At 41.0% G+C, this 21,905-nt stretch overlaps 1 protein-coding gene across 1 annotated transcript in view; it reads right to left on the bottom strand.

Annotated features, from left to right (window-relative positions):
- Positions 1-21,117, bottom strand: part of Sclt1 (sodium channel and clathrin linker 1) — a 76,145-nt gene extending 55,028 nt beyond the window's left edge. Inside the window, exons 1-8 of the mRNA XM_042670488.1 lie at positions 21,037-21,117; positions 13,884-13,954; positions 11,923-11,981; positions 10,965-11,037; positions 7,376-7,431; positions 5,367-5,502; positions 1,424-1,516; positions 8-55 (exon numbers count right to left, since the gene is read on the bottom strand). Of these exons, the coding sequence (XP_042526422.1) occupies positions 8-55; positions 1,424-1,516; positions 5,367-5,502; positions 7,376-7,431; positions 10,965-11,037; positions 11,923-11,981; positions 13,884-13,954; positions 21,037-21,100 (600 nt within the window). The 5' untranslated portion in view covers positions 21,101-21,117. The remainder of the gene's footprint in view (positions 1-7; positions 56-1,423; positions 1,517-5,366; positions 5,503-7,375; positions 7,432-10,964; positions 11,038-11,922; positions 11,982-13,883; positions 13,955-21,036) is intronic.
- Positions 21,118-21,905: the final 788 nt, after the last annotated feature.

The raw sequence follows: 21,905 nt of genomic DNA, 5'->3' as shown, positions 1-21,905 counted from the left end.
CACTTACCATTTCTATGTTCTTAACAGCATGAAGGTTTTGAGTTGGTTGCTGATCCTAGTGAAGAGAGGTATATCAGTAGCAATTAAAATCAACCCTAAATTGTTTGTTCTATTGTGTTGTCAACTAAGTCAAAGAATGCAAAAATATTTTTAAATAATTAAAAACTTAAGAAGATGTTAATACTAACGTAGGTATTTTATGTAAAATCATTATTCCTAGCAATCAACCCAGTAGCAAATATTTTTTAAGAAAGCCATATATTATCAAAGTTATCTACGATGACAAATCTGAAATGCTAGCAGGAGTGCAGAATCTTTTTCTGAGAAAGGGCCATTTGGATATTTATCATTACATTACAAACCATACAAAATGATCAATTCAGGCAAAGAAGCTGCAGACAGCCCATGAGAGGCATGGTGTGTCTCTGATCATGTACCAGATCACCAAGGGCCTTCTACTGCCTAGAGGCTGTATGTGCCCCACCTCTAGATATGGGGGCGAAACAGGAGCTACTGCTCAACATTTCTGAAGGAATCTTCATGGCCCATCAGTCCTAAAGTGTTCAATTAGCTGTTGTGATCTTTTTAAAAACTATTTGTGAAAATACAAGAGGTTGTTCACAAGCTGAGTAACTCATGAGCTTAGTTCTTAATCTAAATGAGAAAACAGCCCAAAGACCTTACCTCTCTCTCTATTTTTTTTTTTTGGAGGTACAAGCATTTGAACTCAGGGCCTGTGCTTTCTACACAGGCACTCTACCACCATGCCAACCCCTTTTTGTTTTAGTTATTTTTCAGGTAAAGCTTTCTTGATGTTTGGGCTGGCCCTGAGTGCAATCCTCTTAACGCTTCCCTCAGTCACTGGGATGGAATGCACATAGTACTATACTAAACCATTGTTCTTCTCATACATCTTAGGATGAGAAATGAACACTGCTGTACCTAGCCAGGACTTGACTGGGGCACAAGTTCTATACACTAAATTACACGTGAGTTATTTCAAATGGGGTATGTATTGAAAAGCCACTTTGTAAACTGGAAAGCATCATACAAGGACTTTCTGACTTCCTGAGGTAAAAATTCTCAGCCACAAGGAGAATAACAGGAGTACTTTCCATAGGAATTCCAAGTTGATGAATAAGAACTAGAGAGTTATAATCATCAAATTACCTGCATAAATGTTAGGTCCTGAGTTCAAACCCTAGCACTGACTATATATATTTATTTATATGAGGAGCTCCTCTCTACAGTACCTCTCCAGAGTGCAATTCTTACTCCTCTGCCAGAGACTCACTGGACACGGGTGCCCACAGTCTCTGGCTTTGGACACGGGTGCCCGCTGTCTCTGGCTTTGGACACGGGTGCCCTCTGTCTCTGGGTTTGGACACGGGTACCCGCTGTCTCTGGCTTCGGGCGCACTCACCTGGGCCTTCGACACACACTCCTGGTGATGCTCCCGTAACGCGGTCAGCTCCTGTGCAGCAGCCTCCCACAGTCCCAGAACACAGGCCTTCTCCTGCCAAACAGCGCGATGACCCACCGAGTTATTAACCTGCTGTCAGTTCACAGTGCAAATAGACTACGTTCTTTTATAAGTGAGTTCTTATGAAATTACAAAGTAAAAACAGAACCTATGTGAAAAAAGTTGTCTGGTTTAATGGTGGCAACAGGTTCTGAGAAATGGAGTTAGGCAACTTCCCTCCATGTGAGAATCAGAGTGCTTTAAAGAAAGCATAGTGGCTATGTCACTGTTAGCTGACACCGACCCAGAAGACCCCTATCTATACACAGTCCCCCATGAGTAACACGTCACTGCACCTGACTATGGAAGTGACAGCATCTCTGATGATGTGAAATTGTACTAATGACAATTTAGAGAATAAACCTAAAGAAACTGTCCTTGGTCAGATTTCACAACTAAATTTAGATATACAGAATGAAACCACGCTACTTGTTCAACAAGAAAATGCAAGCCCGACTGTAAAAGTAGTAAGTACTCACTGCAGAAAGTTAGAAAAATAGAGTAAGAAAAGAAAGTAAGAACTACTTGTAACTTTAATTCCTAATAGTAAACACTGTTTTTAAGTCAGCTATGGGGCTCGAATGCAGGGTCTGGGCACTGTCCCTGAGCTTTTTGCTCACGGCTGACAAAACTTCACTTCTGATTTTCAGGTGGTTAATTCAAGATAATAGTCTCACAGACTTTCCTGCCCAGATTGGCTTCAACTACAATCTTCAGATCTCTGCCTCCTGCGAGGCTAAAGCACAGGAGTGAGCCACCAATGCTCGGCTCCTAATTTTTTTTTTTTTTTAACAAAACTTAAAACACACACACACACAATGGGAATACTAACAGTGTGTGTTTACATCTTATCTTTTCATTGATAATTTCTAAGGAGAATTTTATAAAAATTTGCTCTATTTACCTTTTCCATGTAATTTTAATTCTTATTTTCTGCTCTTGCTGTTTGGTAATGATGACAAAGATAAAAAATATTGGTAAGTTTATTAACTAAAACACATCATTATATTAAGTGACTTAGGGAGGATTTTTAATTTAATTACCATGAGGAAGATCTCCAGAAGTTGAAATGAAGACAGAAATGAAGACCTTTGCTCTCAGCTCCATCACATCTGTATTCTCCCAACAGCCCATGTGTTCCAAGAAGAACCAACTTTTCCATTTTCTGTACAGTCTAAGCACAGCGCTTGTCCACAGACCAAATAAATGCACGTGCAACGAGCAAAGACATTCAAACTGCCAAATGCCTGACAGTGGTCACCCCAGGGCAGCCCCCTGGACTCTGGTCCTGGCCCCTTCCTCCCACTCCAGGATACCAGAGGCTACAGGTACAGGTGCTCAAGTCCCTTACAGACATTTGTACATCATGCATTTGTACATCACCTACCTGTGTCCTGCTTTATACTTCAAAGCATTCATCTACTACTCATAATACTGAACACAACATAAATCCATGTGAATATTATGCACACCATACTGTTTAGGGAATGGTGAAAACAGTTTGCAAATGGTCCAAGTCGATGTCCTATATCTATATATCTATATTTTATGAGGCTTGAATATGGGCCGAGGCACTATCTTTGAGCTATTTTTGCTTAAGGTTAGCATGCTACCACTTTGAATCACATTGCCATTGCAGGTCTTCTGGTGATTAATGGGAGATAAGAGTCTCACAGACTCTCTCTGATCCGGGCTGGTTTTGAACCGCAATCCTCAGATCTCAGCCTCCTGAGGCGTGAACCACCAGCACCTGGCACAAATGTCTAATCCACAAATATGGAGTACCCTGATGTGGATGGCCAGCTATGCTTCTATCAATAGTCAACTTTAAATTATATATAGCTTAGTTTTCAATGCATGACAAAGAGGGCTTTTGATGTAGTAATCAAAATCACACAACTGGGTGTTTCTTGAACCTGCACAAATATATTAACACAAAAATAGGTATTGGCAGTAATAAGCAAAAGTAATATTTGATATGTGGTTTTATTGTTTCTTAACATTTCAGAAGTAATAAGAAATGCATAGGTTTTGAAAGACATTTTAGTCTCAGTGAGAAAGAAAGCATTTGTAAAACTAAAATGGTTGTTACTGACTTCTATAGAAACAATTATAAATTGCTCCTAGTTTACAACAAAAAACATGCTTTCCTCATCATTTACCTAATTTTAAATTCTTTACCTTACACGTTACAGAAAATTCAATGCTAGGGCTGGGAAGTTGGCTCAGTGGTAGAGCGCTTGCCTTGCATGCCTGAGGCCTTGGGTTAGATTCCTTAGCACCACATAAGCAAAAAGAAAAAAGCCGGAAGTGGCGCTGTGGCTCAAGTGGTAGAGTGCTAGCCTTGAGCTGAAGAGCTGAGTGACAGCGCTCAGGCCCAGAGTTCAGACCCCACAACCGGACGCCCCCCTCCAAAAAAAGAAAATTCAATGCTATATGTACATTTTGTATGAAGATGATTATAGCCTTCCCGATTTATTGAAATATCACCTTCATAAGAACTCCAAAGACAAATTCTCAAGGAATTATGCATGACTATTCACAGGTAATTTCAAAATCAAAATCATAATAAAAATTTCTTGACCTATTTATAAATGAGGAAACATCTTCAATCACACAGCTAGATAATGGGATAACAGTTCAAACATATATTTGATATGAATTACTTGGACATAAAATTACAAAGTAAAATATAATTCCCCATGCAAAAATTCACAAAATAGGGGCTGGGAATGTGGCTTAGGAGCAGAATGCTTGCCTAGCATGCCTGAAGCCTTAGCCCTGGGTTCGATTCCTCAGTACCACATAAACAGAAAAAGCTGGAAGTAGTACTGTGGCTCAAGTGGTAGAACACTAACCTTGAGCAAAAGATGCTCAGGGACAGTCCCAGGCCCTGAGTTCAAGCCCAAGACTGGCAAAAAAAAAGGCACAAAATACTTATATCATTGAAAACCAGGAAAAAGTGACAAGGTATCCAAAATTTCAGTTCCTATAAGGAAAAGCAGAGAAAAACTGTGGTTTTAGATGCAAAACTTTAGAAAAGTACTACTCTATAATCTTTGAAGAAAGAAGTACCAGGAGAAAACACAAAGATTATAAAATGTATATGTAAGGAAGTAAGGTTCTTGATGATTTTTTAAAAAAAGTTTGACGTTAAAATACTTAGAAGACCCAAAAGTCATTCAAAAGCTTTGTGATTTGATTAAAACGTATTTGCCACTGAGAAGTAGTGATTCACTCTTGTAATACTAGCTATTAAGGAAGCTGAGATGCGAGGATTAAAGTTTGAAGCCAGCCTAGGTGGCAAAGTCCATGAGACTCTTATCTCCAATTAACCACCCAAAAGACCAGAAGTGGAACCCTGGCTCTAAGTTCAAGCCCTAGGACAAGCAAACATACAACAAAAATTATTTGTCAAATACACCAAATATTTATCACAGTTTTAATTCTTTTTTCTTTTTTATGCCAGTCGTGGGGCCTGAACTCTGGACCTGGGCGCTGTCAGCTCAAGGCTAGTGCTCTACCACTTGAGCCACAGCCCTACTTCTGGCTTTTTCTGTTTATGTGGTGCTGAGGAACTGAACCCATGGCTTCATGCATGCAAGGCAAGCACTCTACCACTGAGCCACCTTCCCAGCCTTTTTTTTTTTTTTGGAGACTGGGACTGGAATTCTGTACATGATGTTTTTGCTCATAGGCTAACACTCTACCAACTGAACCAGTCCCTTGCTGAAATTCGTATCTCCAAAAGTCAACAAGTACTGCCAAGTTTGTCACACCTGTCCTTCTCATAAGCAGTGATAACGCATGACTGAGTCAGTGTATGACTTAGGAAGTTACTTACCTGATCGGCTAGCTGCAGCTGTTCTTGGAGGCTGATGACCACTTCCTCATCTGTGTACACTTCCTTTCCCATCTCTACATCAAAGGGAAGGGCCTCCAATTGCTTCTCAACCACGTCTTTTAGCTCACCATGCAACCTTTGCAACAGTTATCATAAGAATTTAAACCCATCTTAGTAACAGAGATTACTCTTTTGGTTAATAAAAAGAACTTCCACATTAAAAACAGTACTTCACACTTTATCTCTCTCTCTCCCTCTCCCTTGTTCCCCTTCCTGCTCTCCATTTCTGTGCTAGTACTGGGCTTTTTTTTGCAGAAGATTGGTACTCTACCACTTGAGCAACACCTCCATGAGCAGCTTTTTTCTGGCTGAGGTAAGTATCTCCAAAATGTGTCATTCTGGGCTGGCTTTGAACTTCAATTTTCAGGTCTTAGCCTTCTGAGTAGCTAGGATTACTGGCACCAAGCTACACAAAACAATTTTTAACTGGTCTTCAAATGAAAACAAACATGCTTAATCCTCATTAGATACTGTGCTATGTGAATAAATAAGATTAACAATTCCAAACCATTTAAAATGATAAATTTTATTTCCATTAGTTTGTCATAGAGAGTTTAATGTTTTAGAAATGTAAAATTACAACCGAGCATAGTAGCTCACACATATAATTCAAGATTCTTAAAAGAATCACAGTTCAAGATCAACCCAGGCAGAGATAGTGAGTCCTCGTCTCAATGAACAAGGTAGGTTGGTGGTATGTGCCTGTCATCCTGGGTATGTGGGAGAGAAAGACTGGTAGAAGGTCTTTTCTCTGCTGCTGAAAACAGGAGACCCAGAGGTAATAGAAAGGTAGAAGTAAATCAAGTGATAGAGCACCTTCCCAGAGGTGTGAGGCCCAATCTCCAAACTCAACACAATTCAGATGCAATTTAGTAATAAGTAAAAGAACTGATTTAGATATAATTTAAATGCTAACATTTTCATTTAACCAATTAAATAAAATAGTGCCTTACACTCTATAGTATTATGTTATTTTCTCCATTGTGTTTCACAAAATTCATTTACTTTATTAGAGTTAAGCAGAAGATAACAAAATAGTTGCTGGTTAGGAATTCAATACTATTACACATTTTCTTCTTTAAAATATCTTCACAAAAGCTTGACTGTAATTCTGAAAGCCTTTCATCGTAACAGTAAATTGCAGACATTTCATATTTAAACTACAGCCCCTTGCCAAGCAAGGAGATACAACTCTAAAAGACTTTTAACTTACAGTGATATAAACATAAAAAGAAATTATTCCATAATATTGAAAACATTTATTTACTCTAAGCAGAAAATACTATTTATAGTCCATAAATTACAAGGTATAAACTACAAAGGAAATCACATCCATCTGCCTAAAACATGTACAAAAGATCTATTAATACTGTATTTTCTTTGAAACTAGAACAAACATTTAGAACATGTTTTCAGATATGGTAAAACAAAGGAATAATTTTAGAAACAGCTCTCTAGTAATGGAGAATCATGTATTAGTGGCATTCTGAGCTTGTCACCCGAGGGTAGTAAGTTATCAAGTTTGCATTCCATCAGCATGCTTCCTAAGATCCACACATAAACACACATATACACGTATATACATATGTATATATATGGATATGTACATATGTATATACGCATATATATGTACATATACATATTCCACATCACGTTAGTACGTGTCTATACTTACAGTATTTACTATGTAGCCTATTCCTAGCCATTGCTTTCTCCCTTACAGTCAGTCTTATGAATAACGCACTGCTATCTCCAATTTACAAACACAGAAACTAAGCAGAAAGATGTTAAACAACTAACTGGTCAAGCCACATGTACTGAAACCAGGAGTCAAACAGAAAACTCAGATTCTGGAGTCTACACTGTGACTAAATAGGCTTATACATACCAAATACAAGTTTTCTACAACAAGCAAAAAACCCAAAGAAAGCAACAGCTAACTGATTTACCTTTCATTTTCCTTAATGACATTTTCAAGATGCAATTTCATCTCACCCATCTGTTGCTGAAAGAGTAAAGTGAAGAAGAGCAATGTATTTTGTACACACTGAGATTGCCAATCACTAGCCCATTTACATGCAGGCAGACTCTATGACATCAGTATAGACACAGAAACTACTCACTCCTTTTAACAAACCATATTAAATACAGATAGCTTAGTAATACATAGGACATAAAACATTCATTTGGAAGACTAAATATTTTTATGTAAAATATTGGGAAATTTATGAATGTAGTCACTAAAATTTATAGCTACAAAAGCAGATGATACATGTCAGTATGATACTATAACAAATACCAGCTGATTCCGCTATGTTTCGTTTTTTTATTTTTTTCAGTAATGAGGTTTGAACTCAGGTCTGTGCTTGCTAGGCAGGTTCTACCTGTGAGCCACACTTCCAGTTGATTCCTGTATCTTCAATGTGTATCCTAATTAATTCTCTTCAAGTTAGGTGAATCCCGTATAAATGGGTATATTCTTCAATAGGTAAACAGCGCCACTTCAGATTCCAAAGAAAAACGTGTAACAGGATAAAGGCAGAAGATCAATAGTTCTCAGTAAGAGTAGACCGTTGGGGAGTCGTGCAAGCCCTCATTGTGAATAAGCGTGCCCTCGACTCCCGTCGTGCCCATCGGTCTTGACTGTACCCTGGGTTAAAGGAGAGGAACCAAGCGGGGGGATTGGCAAGCCACACGAGGGACAGGCAGTTCTCTGAGTAGTCTGTCTCCCTTTCGACCAGAGAAGCTCAAGGCAGCTTGGGTGGGAGTCAGCAATGGCCAATTCTAACTACAAAGTGGCATAAAAGTTGATTTCCTCCCAGGTCCCTGCTGTGCCTGAATCACAATCAAACCAAAATGAATTAATTTACCATCAGACAATTAAGCACTAACCATGCATGGAGTGATGCAGTGATAAAATTAGAAAAGGCAGGTGCAGGGTCCTGAGTGCCATAGGAAGTTTGGGTATTATTGTTTTATGATTTGATGAACTAGGTATGTTATAAAAAAGTTTATCTTGGAAAGTATTCCTTATCGTCCAATATTAAATAGTATACATATATACACTAGCTAAAATCAAAAGTGGAGCATAGCAGTCTCAAGAAAAATCCTTTACTGTAAAATATTTCAAAATATTTGGAAAAGTAGGAGCTGGGAAGGTGGCTCAAGTGGCAGAGCGCTAGCCTTGAGCTGAAGAGCTGAGGGACAGCGCCCAGGCCCAGAGTTCAGGCCCCACAACCGGACCCCCCCCCAAAAAAATTGCAAAGGTATTAATCACCAAAATTTTCCCTGATACTTACATTTCAAGCAGAAAGTCCCTCATCTAAGGAACTGAAGTAATACTTTCCTTGCTTTTAGATATCCTATTTTTTAACGAAGTCACTAAATTGTTAGAATTAGTTTTATTAAGTAACATCTAAGCGAGCAACTCTTCCTAGAAGTAGCTATCAACATCTTTTTTCCTCCCTAAAAGAAGGAACAAGTGTCTCATCAGAAACTCAAGTTCCCTACGGTAGCTTTTCACTGATTTAGGATAATTTTCAGGTGCTAAGAATACCAAGGGAGAAATAAAGCTGAACATCTTAGTAAAATATCTGATGAAACGCACACAGCAGACTATAAAGCATTTAAAAGGATTTAACTTAAAGATAACTACCTATTCTGTAAATAAAAACCCTATCACAGTAAGACACCATAGTAATTTGGTGAACTCAGTAGGAACTTTTGAGTTCCTACTTTTGAGTGCAAAATACCGTTTGTGCAAGAGTTGCTCTCTATTATTCTTCATCAATTAAAGAGAGACTGGCTTAAATCTAACCAGAAGCTAAAATGTGCACAGTAAAGATTAGAAAATAAACTAGCTTAAAAACTGGATTATGATAAATAGGAACAAAATGTAAAAGAAGTGCCTGTTTTTAAATTTCTGGTTCACTTTTATATGTATTAGAGAATAACATGGGAATGAAAGTCTACAATGTAATAGAAAAACAAAGGGGTTATGTGTTCTTTTAGTAATGCTAACATTAAGCTAGTAATAGAATAGTAATAATTAATAGAAAAATATAGGTTGCCACATTCTAACGGTCTTGTTCCTCTAAGTCCTGGCATTTATCATTCATCAGATAGTCAAAGGTGTATGTACAGTTGGATACAAAGTTCTCCACAGACTCCAGTATTACAGTAGTGCTCCAGGACAGCCACACTCGGGGCTCAGGCCTTGATCCAAAGGCTCTGCCTTCAACAGAGCAGGGGCTGAGAAGTTCATGGCTCAACAGGCTATCAGCAGGGCCTCAATGGAGGAAGTAGGTCACTGGAGGACCTGAATTTGAAGGCATACTTTGTCCATGGTCCCCTTCTCCTCCCCTCCTCCTCGTGTGTGTGTGTGTGTGTGTGTGTGTGTCCACATGTACATATCTCTCCCTGTCTTGGGTCTTGTGTCCATCTCCTTTCTGGCTACCATGAACTGAGTACTCACTTCACTATGTTCCTGTTGCCATGGCATTCTGTTATTCCTCAGGCCCAAAGCAATTGAGCCAGCTGACCTTGGATTGGAACTTCTAAAACCATTAACTACAATAAACTTTTCTCCCTTTAAGTGGATTTCTCAAAGGCTTTTTGTCCCAGTGACAACAAGCTGAGGAACACAGCATACTATGTCCATGTACCAAGAGAAGAGAAACAGTCAAAGTATTTAGGGTCTGCCACTCTCACAGCATCATTCGGAGAAAACTTTTTGTCTCAAGTGTTGTTTTACCTGTGCACAAATGTCACTTTGCTATCCTTACCATACTGAATTAATCCAAATACAGAGCTATCATCACCTGCTGGCAGGCTTAGCATAAGACATGTATGTTCTAGCTAGGGAATGCTTCTATTGCATGGTACCCTAGTATTAGAAATTCTGGGGAAAAAATATAAAAGACGTTTCAGTTGAAAGAAATGTGTCATAAGTATTAGTTGTATTTGACAAATGAAATTCACTGAAACCCAGTCTGTATCCTGAACAATTCTATGCTGTTATTCTAGCTTCCCACGAGCATAGGTCAGAGGCGTTGGGCCCTTCGTTCTTCAACTCCATGACTAAAGATGACAGACAAGAAGTTGTGACAGTTTAGGCCTACATTATATCAATAATATCTAAAAGATACCAGTCAAAGATGTTTGTGAAGAGACAATATTTGAAAAAGTTTGTTCTGCAAATGAAAAATACAGGAGGAATGAGGATAACACTCAAGGTCTGAGACAGTTTAAAGAAAACAGAAGCAAAGAACAATGTGATTAAGAGATTCTTCTACATTATTGTAAGAGAAGCTTCTGACAAAACAAGAAAATAACGAACCTAAATAATAAAACTAAGGATAATCTTTAAACACACACACACACACACACACACACACACACACACACACACACACACACACACTCTTATATATTAATTACAACAAACTTTTTCAATTCATCAGTTCATTAATTAAAACAATTAGGAATCTATTACTTTTCTATCTCAATAAAATGTGGAAGTTTATGATGATGTCATACCTGATAGTATTTTAGCTGTTCATTCAGTGCCTCCAGATGTTTATCATACTCAGTAATAAGAAGAGCTAAAAAGCTAAAGAAAACAAGGCAGAATTAAAAATCTAGTATATTTAGTTCCATTCAGCTTAAAATCTTTTTTTTTGGGGGGGGTCCGGTCGTGGGGCCTGAATTCTAGGCCTGGGTGCTGTCCCTCAGCTCTTCAGCTCAAGGCTAGTGCTCTCCACCTGAGCCACAGCGCCACTTTTTCTGTGTATGTGGTGCTGAGGAATCGAACCCAGGACCTCCAGCATGCAAGGCAAGCACTCTACCATTGAGATACCTTCCCAGCCCCTCCATTCAGTTTAATAAGTATATAACAAGTGAAAAAATTTCACATAAAAATTTGTTTTCATATAACAATTTGTATTTTACCTTTTTTCCAAAATTGGTATTTGTGTGCCTGTATGTACACTGGGGCTTCTACCACTGGAGCCCTGCCTCTTCTCTAGCATTTTGTAGATGGAGTCTCAAGTAATTTCTTCTTGAGGTGGTCTCAAACTACAATCTTCCAAGTATTAGCTTTCTGAGGAGCTAGGATTACAGGCATGAGCCACTGACTATCAGCTTTAAGCACACATTTTTTTTTTTTGATCTTAGCACAATTAATACGGCGGGAAATGTCTTGGCTGCGTGTGTGCAGCAGAGTAGGATGGTTTGAGCATTGCAGGCTGTTTAATAGTGCGTAACCTCCATACCCTAACACTCCAGTAGCAGCCTCCCTCTTCAGAGTTTGCCATAGTAAACTAACATGTTTTCAAGTATTCTGAGTGTTTCCTGAGGGATCAGGAAAAGTCACCACTGCAACCCACTTTTACAGACTCTATAGTATTTTCTTATAAACTACAGAAGATCATGAAGTTAAAGGAATTTTTCAATTGATAATATAACTATGAAAATAATATTTTTGGAGATACTTTACCTCTGGTCAACTACTGAGTTTACTAATGTGTCATCTCCATCTCCTTTGAGGACAGCTTTCTAGAACAGAAAAGTGTTATTTTAAAATGTTTTCTCATGATTCTAGCCAATACTGACAGTGGTTGAAAATTAAGTACAATTCAAATTTTTTGTCGGTCATGGGGCTTGAATTCTGGACCTGAACACTGTCCCTCAGCTCTTCAGCTCAAGGCTAGCGCTCTACCACTCGAACCACAGCGCCACTTCCCAATTCAAATTTTTATATTATAAATTACAGCAATATAATTCAAAAATGAGAAAAAGAAAAAAATCACCTTTATGAAATTGAAGTGCATTTGGTATAAGAGCCATACATCATTATACACTTGTGGTAAATTAGAAATATGAAGAAAAGAGCTACAGTCATGGCTCCCATAATAGAAATATGAAAATTTTTTCTTCATTATCTATTCCTCGTCTGGACTGTTCAGTGTATTTGCCCATTTATTAACTGGATTATTGGCTCTTTTGGTGTTTAATTTTTTTAGTTGTTTATACACTCTGCTTATTAATCTGTGACAGATAAATAGCTTTCAAAATTTTTCTCCTACTCTGTAATCTGTCTCTTCATTCTAGTGACTGTTTTCTTTGCTGTTCGGAAGCTCTAGTTGGATATAATTCAATTGTCAATCCTTCTCTTATTTGCCAAACTACTGAAGTTCTATTCAGGAAGTTCCTGCCCATGTGTATGTCTTCCATTTTTCCCTTTGCTTTCCAATACTAGTTTCAAAACTTCTTCTGGCATTACATTAAGGTCTTTGATCTCATTCTGAATTGGTTTTAGCACAGGGTGAGAGTAATCTAGTTTGTCTTTAACGTGTAGATATTCATTTTCTCAGCCCCATGGTTGAAAAGGCTATTTTTTCTCCTATGTAGGCTGTTGGTTCCTTTGTCAAAATTCTGATGTCTGAAATGATATGGCTCGGTCACCTCTGGATCCCTGTTCTGTTCCAGTAACTGTTTTTGTGCCATGCTAGGCTGTTTTATTACTACGGTTCTGTAGTATATTTGAAGTCAGGCTTGTGTTACCCCTAGCACTGTTCTTTTTGGCTCAGGGTTGCTTTGCTCTTCCGGATATTTTGTGCTTCCACATGAATTTTAAGTTTGATTTTTCCACCACTGTGAAGTTCACTGGGATTTTAATGGGGATGGCATTAGATCTTAGATTGCTTTCAGTAGCCATTTTTGGTTAGACATGGAATGAAAAGTCTTCCCATTTCCAGTGCCTTCTTTGACTTCTTTTTCAATGTTTTATACTTTTTATCATAGAGTGTCTTTTACCAACTTAGTTAGTTTTCCTGTTTTCTTTCTTTGTATATTGTTGATGGTAAAGAAGAAAGATTTTTTATATTGATTTTATTATATACTATACTATGCTCAAACGGTAATAACATCCAAGTTTTTTATTGGGGTTTTTAAGTGTTAAATTTGACTTCTTCTGCTTCTATTTCTATCTTTATTTCTTCGCCATGCCTTATTGTTCTGGCAGAGTAGACCCACTCTTGTCTCACTCCTTATTTTGGAGGGGCTGCTTTAAATTCTCCCCCATTTAGTACAAGGTTGGCTGTAAGTTTTTCATATGTTCACAGCCTGCACAGTCTCTACTACTAGCTGCTGCTCTTCCTACCTCCTCAGGCCAGGCCATCGTGCCTAAGAACGACAGGAGTTACAGCTTATAGCTAGATACATCTTGAGAAGCAATTTAGGATATTTCAAACTTGATGAATTCTCATTTTAGAAATTTATTATTTTGAGATTGTACATAATATCAGTTCCAACTCTGGGAAAAAAATTTTAAGTGAAAATAAGCTTTGCCATTACAACAATCAAAGGTGTAAGAAAAACGGAAAATTCAATTTCACATGAAAATAATCCTAAGTAGACTTTATATTGCCTTCATATTGGTAATCCTAATTTACATACCTGTTTAGTTGAGAATTTAGAAAAATTATCCATTTGATGATATGTAAGGACTTCATTTAATAATTTTTGATCTGAAACACATTGTGAAAAACCAGTTTAAGTTCACTAATGTTCAATGTTTATAGTGGCTCTTGTTACTACTTTTCAAACCATCAATTTCAATATACCATTTTAGAACTTAAAATTAGGTTATTTTGTATTCTGAAACCCACTAATGACTACCAATGTGAAAAAGAGCTAAAAAAAAAAAAAACATATTTTTGGCTTCCTCAGTTTGAATACTCAGTTTCTCCTAGCTTGCTCTTCAGTTTGGTCAAGTTAAAAAAAAATACAACCCACATATGTTTTAGGACCCAAGAAGATTTGGGGAGTTATAGTCATATTCTCCACGTCTTCAAATCAGCTTTTAATTCCTTCAGAATAACCCTCTACATTGAAGAGAAATGTCAAGACAAAAAAAAAAAAATAAAAGAGAATGACAGGAGACAGTGAAAAAGAAGGTCTGGAGTAAAGCTAAGAGCTCTCACTAAATATGATGCCATATTTTTATTCACATCAAGAAAATGAAAAATAATAGGATATATCAACTAACAAATATGCAATCACATATTTTCCAAGATCATTTCGAACACTTCAAATTCATTACTTGCTATCAGTAAGGCAAGTCTAAATAACTTTCAAAGCAATAAAGACAAAAAGCATTATTATCAGATAAAGCACAAACTACACTCAAGAACCAAAAGTCTAGTAGAAGGGTAAGAAACCCTCCACAGATACGGAAGAAATCATTTTAAATAGCCCATCAAACTCCTGAGGAGTTACAAAATAAATGTATTTTGATCTGAACAGCAGTTTAAGTGATATACCCCATAACCGCTGTTTTAGCTGTACACCAGGCTGAGTAACCCCTATTCAAATGATTGGGACAAGAAGTGTTCCAGACCTCTAAATTTCCAGATTTTAGAATATATGTATACACTTTTCCTCATGAACATTTCTAATTTGAAAATCGAAAGTCCAAATGCTCTTCATATTCATCATGTGTTAGCACTGAAAAAGTCTTAGATTGTGGAACATTTTGGATTTGGATTTTCAGACCAGGGAAGCCTGTACCAGGAATAAGCCTGACACTACAAATCAATACCAAGTGTTAGGAAAAGCCCAAGAGGCCTCCAAAAGTTAAATGTATAGGGCAAGAAGGACTGTCTCAGAAGTTAAGAAACAGAAAACAAACTTAGAAAACAAAGTCAAAGATATATTATCTCAAGCATTTTGAAAAGCATAGGATGAATTTCAAAAACAGTCAAGATGTCAGCAGAGTAAGGTTAGAAGACTTCCTTAATACAATGATGTCTACAAGAAACATACAAGTATCAGGGGTATGGGTGAAAATGTTGCAAACTGGGAATAACACAGAATAAATTTTAGTCTTTCACTATCATGATTCAACCCCTTTTATGAGCACAAGTAGATTCAACACCAGGTATGTTTTCTGCTAGAGCTTTGATCTTAACTGATCCCTTAGGGCCACATGCTACCAACTTGGTCCCCAGCTGATGCTATTAGGAAGCCTCCTCCCCTTCCCACCATCTCTCTCATATCTGTCTCTATCTCAGCGTCTCTCCCAGCCCTCATGAAATGACTGGCTCTGCAACCAGGCACACAATGATGGAACCAGGTCAGCCTCCTGAGTAGCTAGGGTTACTCTAGGCAGGAGTCACAAAAAAGAAAAGGTCCTACTGAAAAAAATACCCCCCTATCCTGAAAATACGAGGACATCCTATTATGGCTTGCACTCACAGCCTCACTGCTGTCTCTGAGCTTTTATGTTCAAGGCTAGTGCTGTACTGCTTGAACCACAGCTGTACTCTTGGCTTTTTGATAGTTAACTTGATATAAAAAGCTGGTGGATTTTCCTGCCCAGGCTGGCTTTAAACCACAATCCTCAGATCTCAGTTGTCTGAGTATCTATGAAGGTAAGGGCTATCAGCATATGGCTCTCACTATTTTTAAGTTTAAAGAGAATTTATTTCCTTTTTCTTATTTTCTTTTTGGAGGGACTGTATGAGGTTGAACTCAGGGTCTCCTTTTTTGCTCGGTAAGTGCTTGCTACACTGCTTCAAATATGCTCCAAGCCCAAGAATTTACTCTTCCAATCAGCCTGAGAAATAATCATTTTCCTTAGCTATATGAAAGGCATTTTTATTTTATTAAGTTTGAACTCAAGGCCGTGTGCTGGCTAGCACTCTATTAGGAGTCACACCTCCCACTTTTTCTTTACTTTTGTAGGTGGGGTTTCATACTTTTCCCCTTAGGCTAGCCTTGGACCATAATCCTTGTACCTCCACCTCCTGCCTAGCTGTGAGTACAGACACACAAATATGCTCAGCTTATTTTCTGAGTCATTTTGTCCTGGATGGTTTCAAACTGCAATCCTACACTTCTGCTCCTCAGTAGCTGGGATTACAGTACGACCCCATAACACCCAGTGCAAGACTTTATGAAGCAAACATTTTTATTTGGAATTGTTGTGATCTGAGCTCAGGAGGCATTCGACCATGCCACCCCAGCAGACCTTATCTTTCTCTACTATACAGATAAACTAGAGTCTCATCACCAGTTCCTTGACATTACTTTTCCCATTCATTTGTACTGTCTATGTTGGATGTGCAGATTTGATTCTATTCCACTGAGATAAGAATCTACCAATTTTTATCTAATAGTTGAATAGTTACATTTTAATACCCAATAAAATTAAATTTCCTGGGGCTGGGAAGGTGGCTCTGTGGTAGAGTGCTTGCCTTACATGCATAAGGCCCTGGGTTAATTCCTCAGTACCACATAAGCAGAAAAAACTGGAAGTGGCACTGTGGCTCATATGGTAGAGTGATAGCCTTGAGCTGAGGAGCTGAGGGACAGTGCCCAGGTTGAGTTCGGGCCCCATGACCACCAACAAAAAAATAAAATAAATTTCCTACTTTAATGTTCTATAAACTTGTTTTCTTTTACACAGACTAGGTTGTCAAATGGATTGCATTGAATCTACCCGTCAATTTGTGGAGAACTGACTCATTCATACTGTTGAATATTCAATTGATAAACTGGATTTGTCTTTTTTAATCTAGGGTTTTCTTATAAACTGTGTGCAGTAATTTTATAATGGCATACTACCTTTTTATTGCTTACAATGATCCCACTAGTTAAGATGACCATATGTGTGTAAATACCTACATTCATATAGATTCATTGCTGCAATCAATTTGTTAATCTTTATTGAAATTTTAGTTCCAACACATGTAAGTAAAGCAGACTTATCAATTTCCTTTCTTCAAGTACAGTAAGCCCACTTGATTCATGAATTTACATACATTTTGATCAAGCATGATTAGTAATAAATTTTAAATTTATTATTCTAATCCTATGAGCATGACACCACTTTACTGACTCTGTGGGTTCTGTGATGTTACCGTGTGTGTGTGTGTGTGTGTGTGTGTGTGTGTGTGTGTGTGTGTGTGTGTGTGTGTGTGTGTGTGTGTGTGTGTGTGTGTGTTGTGGGGCTTGAACTCTGGGCCTAGGTGCTGTCCCTGAGCTCAAGGCAAGCACTCTACCACTGAGCCATACTGCCACTTCCGGTTTTCTGGTGGTTTGTTGGAGATCATGGACTTTCCTGCCTGAGCTGGCTTTGAACTGTGATCCTCTGATCTCATCCTCCTGAGTAGCTAGGATTATAGGCGTAAGCCACGGGTGCCTGGTACCAGTTGTATTTAAAACACTGTATGATCTGCTTCTACATGCGTTTAGCCAATTCTGCCAGCACCATTTGTTGAAGAGGCTATCTTTCTTCCATCTTGTTTTTTGGGCTCCCATATCAAAGATTAGGTGGCAATAAGTCTGTGGATATGTTTCTGGGTCTTCAGCTCTATTCTATTGGTCCTCAGTCCTGTTCTTGGTAAGCATCTCTCTTAATGTTTATTATTATTTTTTCTTTGTGTAAACTAAGATGTTGGGGGCCAGCAGTTTGATCTCCTAATTGACAGCAGTCATACCATTCTCTGGTGCCCTGGCTGTTTTGAGTGAAGAGTCATCAGCCAAACAAACAACCAGCCACATGGCCCTCATGCCAGCCCAGCTGCTTTGAACATTCATGGATCCCTGGACAGTTACTCTGCTGAAGCACAACTCTGGCTTCAGATGGCACTGTCCCAACCATGACCAACAGCTCATGTCAGACTTCCTGTCATCACAAGCGTTGGTGAACTCTAACAGTCCTTCAGACATTTTCACCAACTCAAGGGGTACTTCCCCAAGAGGCCAGTGACTGGTGCAAAAGACGTCATTCGTATAAAGGCCAGCTGTGACCGGTACAAACACCTTTACCACATCTCCTCTTTGGCTCACTCTGTCCCCTGGGTAGTGCAACATGATGCCCAAGCAAATGGCTTCTTTTAAAGGGTCTGTTTTCTGCCTTCTTTTAATCTTTATCATTAGTAGAGCAGACTAAGCTGGTAACAGGAAGACAGGACAGAGGAAGCAGCAGCAGAGCAATAGCAGTGGTAAGGGTGGCAGTAATGATGCTAGGATGCCATGCCAGGGCAGAAATAACGGAGAGCAGAAGCAGCAAAGACAACGAGGGATGACAATCAAAGAGGTGATGAGGAAGGAAAGAAGGCTGTGAAGAACCAGAGAAGAGAAATCATGGCCCCTGTAGCTGGAAGACTTCCAGGGAACCGACCAACATTAAGGCACCATAGGTGTCTGAGGCCATAGGTCCTGACTACAGAAGCCACAAAGATGTAACCCTATCCACTCTGCCACCTGCTGCTGCTTGCTGGGTCTGCACTGTGATTCACTGAGGTTCACTGCTCCTGAAAGCCAAGGGTGGTAAACAGCTGCCACGTGCCAGGGACATTAGGGGTAAAGCCCAAGCTGATGTCTCCAATCCATGTGCCTCTCTGCTTTCTAAAGCCTGGAATGACAGGCTCCTAGCTCCCAAGGCTTGGACGGGTAAGTCTCTGGGTCCACCAGGTCAGCCTCATCTTTGGTATTCTGTGCTCTGAGATACCAGCACTGGAAGACTTTTTCCTTATCTACCCATGATTCCTATCTGGGTAGGGCAAAAGGACCCTAACCAGCTGACTGAAAACAGCAGGACAAAATGCACGCTCAGCACCCATACCCTAAACAGAAGGGACCAAAATTAGTTGATTTCAGAGTTACTCTGATTTTGGAAAACGAATAGACTTTACTTGTGGAGCACCCTAATCTGAGTACCAGAAATGTCCCAGAATCTGCACTATTTTGTTAGTACAAAGTTTTAGATTTCCAATTTGAACTTCAAATTTTCAAGTAGGAATGCTCAGTCTCTACAGCATAGAAGGCTGAATAGCTCTGGGTACCTGAGGTTTGCAGAAGTTACCCCTCACATACACAAGTAATAAGTCACTCTAGGAGTTAAACTCCAGGCCTACTTGGCTTAACAGGTGAATTCAATCAAATATTTAAGGAAGAAATAATATCATCCCTACTCAAGATTGCAAAGAGCTGAAGAGAACAAAGTGATCCCAAGAGGCTTGTTATACCAAAGTCAGACAAAGACATTAGGAGAAAAAAAAAGCTTTATGAATATAAATACATTTTTTTAAAACTCATTCATTTTTTGGTGGTCCAGTCTGATAAAAACTCAGCCAACACGGAATACAAAAGAACATCCCTAGCCTAGTAAGAAGTTATGAGGAAAATATAGCTAGTATCACAATTAATTTGAAAAGATAATTTTCCTCCTAAGAACAGGGACAAGATAGAATATCTTCTATTCAAAACTGTACTGGATAGAAATCCCAGCTGGTAGAGAGAGCAAGAAGAGGAAATGAAAGGCATTCATTGGGGAACAAGTAAAACTGTATTTTCACATGACAGGATGGACTGTGCAGAAAAGTGCAATGGACTTTACACGAAATGTGCTGGAACTAAGTAGTAAATTTCACAAAGCTGAAGGTTGCAAAAACACATTTCTATATAACAGTAATGAAAACTCAAACTGAAAGTAAAAGAACTACCATTTACATAGTAACAAACTTCAATAGCTAGGGACAAATTTGTCAAAAGATGTGCAAACTTTATGTATTAATAAAGTTAAAAATAGCATGCTGAGATATATTAGAGACATCAATAGAGGTATACTTTTTCACTGGCCAGAGAACTGAAGATCATTAAGGTATTAATTCTACCCAATTTGATCGATGGGCCTAATACAAATATAAGATCCACAAAGGATTTACAATAGCAAAACTACTGTGAAAAGGAGCATACTCTAAAGACTAGCATTATTTGATTTTAAGATTTATAATAAAGCCTTAATAATCAGGACAGTGATGCCCACCACATACCAATAAATCAACAAAATAAAGAAGTTCAGAAATAAATCCGCACACATATAGCTACCTGATTTTGTAAAGATAGAAATATGTCAGTCCTGGAGCTTGAACTCAGGGCCAAGGGTGCTGTTTCTGAGTTTTTGTGCTCAAGGCTAGAACTCTACCATTGAGCCACTGCTCCACTTTCTGGTGATTAACTGGAGATAAGAGTCTCCCTTTCCCGTTCAGAATTGGCTTTGAACTATAATCCTTAGAAATCAGCCTCCGGGGTAGCGAGTCTGAAGATTATCTGTTAGAATGGAAATCCGTGTACAGGACCCTTACACTTCATACGCTGCACAAAATTTCACTCTCGGGAACCGGACAAAAAACTTCTAGAAGAAAAGCTTGGCCACTAGCGATTTCCTAATTATAACACGAAAGCGCAAAGCCATAAAAGCACAGCTCACGAAGAACAGAGCGAAACCCGCTGGTTCAGAACAGATGCTCTCGGGGTGCCTCTGCACCCACTGCCCCCCAGACCCCACACCCAGACCGGGCTTTCCTGGGCCACCGTTCCCCAGCCCAGAGTCCGGCGACGCTGTTCGGAACCTTCCACCGACTCTGGCGCCCGCTTCCGGCGCCCACGGTGCCAAGCGCGGCGGCGGGCCGCGGCCGGGCCGTCGGGTCGGGGCCCGCGCGCTCAGGCGGCCGGCGCGGCCGCCCCGTGGCTGGCCCTCGCAGGCCCGGGCTCCGGGGACCGGGGCGGGCTGGCGGGAACGGAGCGCGCGCGGGCTTACTTGGGTCACTCGGGGAGCCGGCGGCCGCGGCCGCGGGCCCGCAGCTGCAGCGCGGGGCGGTCATGGCTTCGGCCGCGCGGGACGAGCCCGCGCCGCGCCGGCCCGGCGGCCGCCTGCCCGCGCCCCCGCTCGGGGCGCCTCGGGTGGCCTCCGCCGGCCGCCGCGGGGCCGGGGGGCGAGGCCAGGACCGCGGGGAGCCCCGGGCCGGCGGCGGAAGTGCACTCGGCGCGCCCCGCGACTTTGAAAGCCGTGCCTGGGACCGCTCCTTGGAGACGGCGACGCCGCTTGCGTCATCACGGGGCGCCCGCGCCGACGTCACCGCGCCGCACGGAACTCGCACGCTATTGGCTGCGTGTCCAGCGGGGGCGGGCGCGTCGACGCCAGCCTGAGTGTCGGCCCCGGGGTCCGTGCGGCGTGTCCGGGTCCGGGCTGGGGCTGGGGCTGGGCTGGGGCTGGGCTGGGGCTGGGGCTGGGCTGGGGCTGGGGCCGGGGCCGGGGCTGGGGCTGGGCTGGGGCTGGGGCTGGGGCTGGGCCGGGGCCGGGGCTGGGCTGGGGCTGGGGCTGGGGCTGGGCCGGGGCCGGGGCCGGGGCCGGGGCCGGGGCCGGGCTGGGGCCGGGGCTGGGCTGGGGCTGGGGCTGGGCTGGGACTGGGGCTGGGGCTGGGCTGGGGCTGGGGCTGGGCTGGGGCTGGGGCTGGGCTGGGGCTGGGCTGGGGCGGGGCGGGGCGGGGCTGGGGCTGGGCCGGGGCTGGGGCTGCGCTGGGGCCGGGGCCGGGGCTGGGGCTGGGGCCGGGGCCGGGGCTGGGGCTGGGGCCGGGGCCGGGGCTGGGGCCGGGGCCGGGGCTGGGGCTGCGCTGGGGCCGGGGCTGG

This window comes from Dipodomys spectabilis, unplaced genomic scaffold (assembly GCF_019054845.1).
Source record: "Dipodomys spectabilis isolate Male_0828 unplaced genomic scaffold, ASM1905484v1 ptg000559l, whole genome shotgun sequence".
Classification (NCBI taxonomy): domain Eukaryota; kingdom Metazoa; phylum Chordata; class Mammalia; order Rodentia; family Heteromyidae; genus Dipodomys; species Dipodomys spectabilis.
The sequence above is the reverse complement of the archived record's forward strand: the minus strand, read 5'-3'. Positions and strand labels throughout refer to the sequence as shown.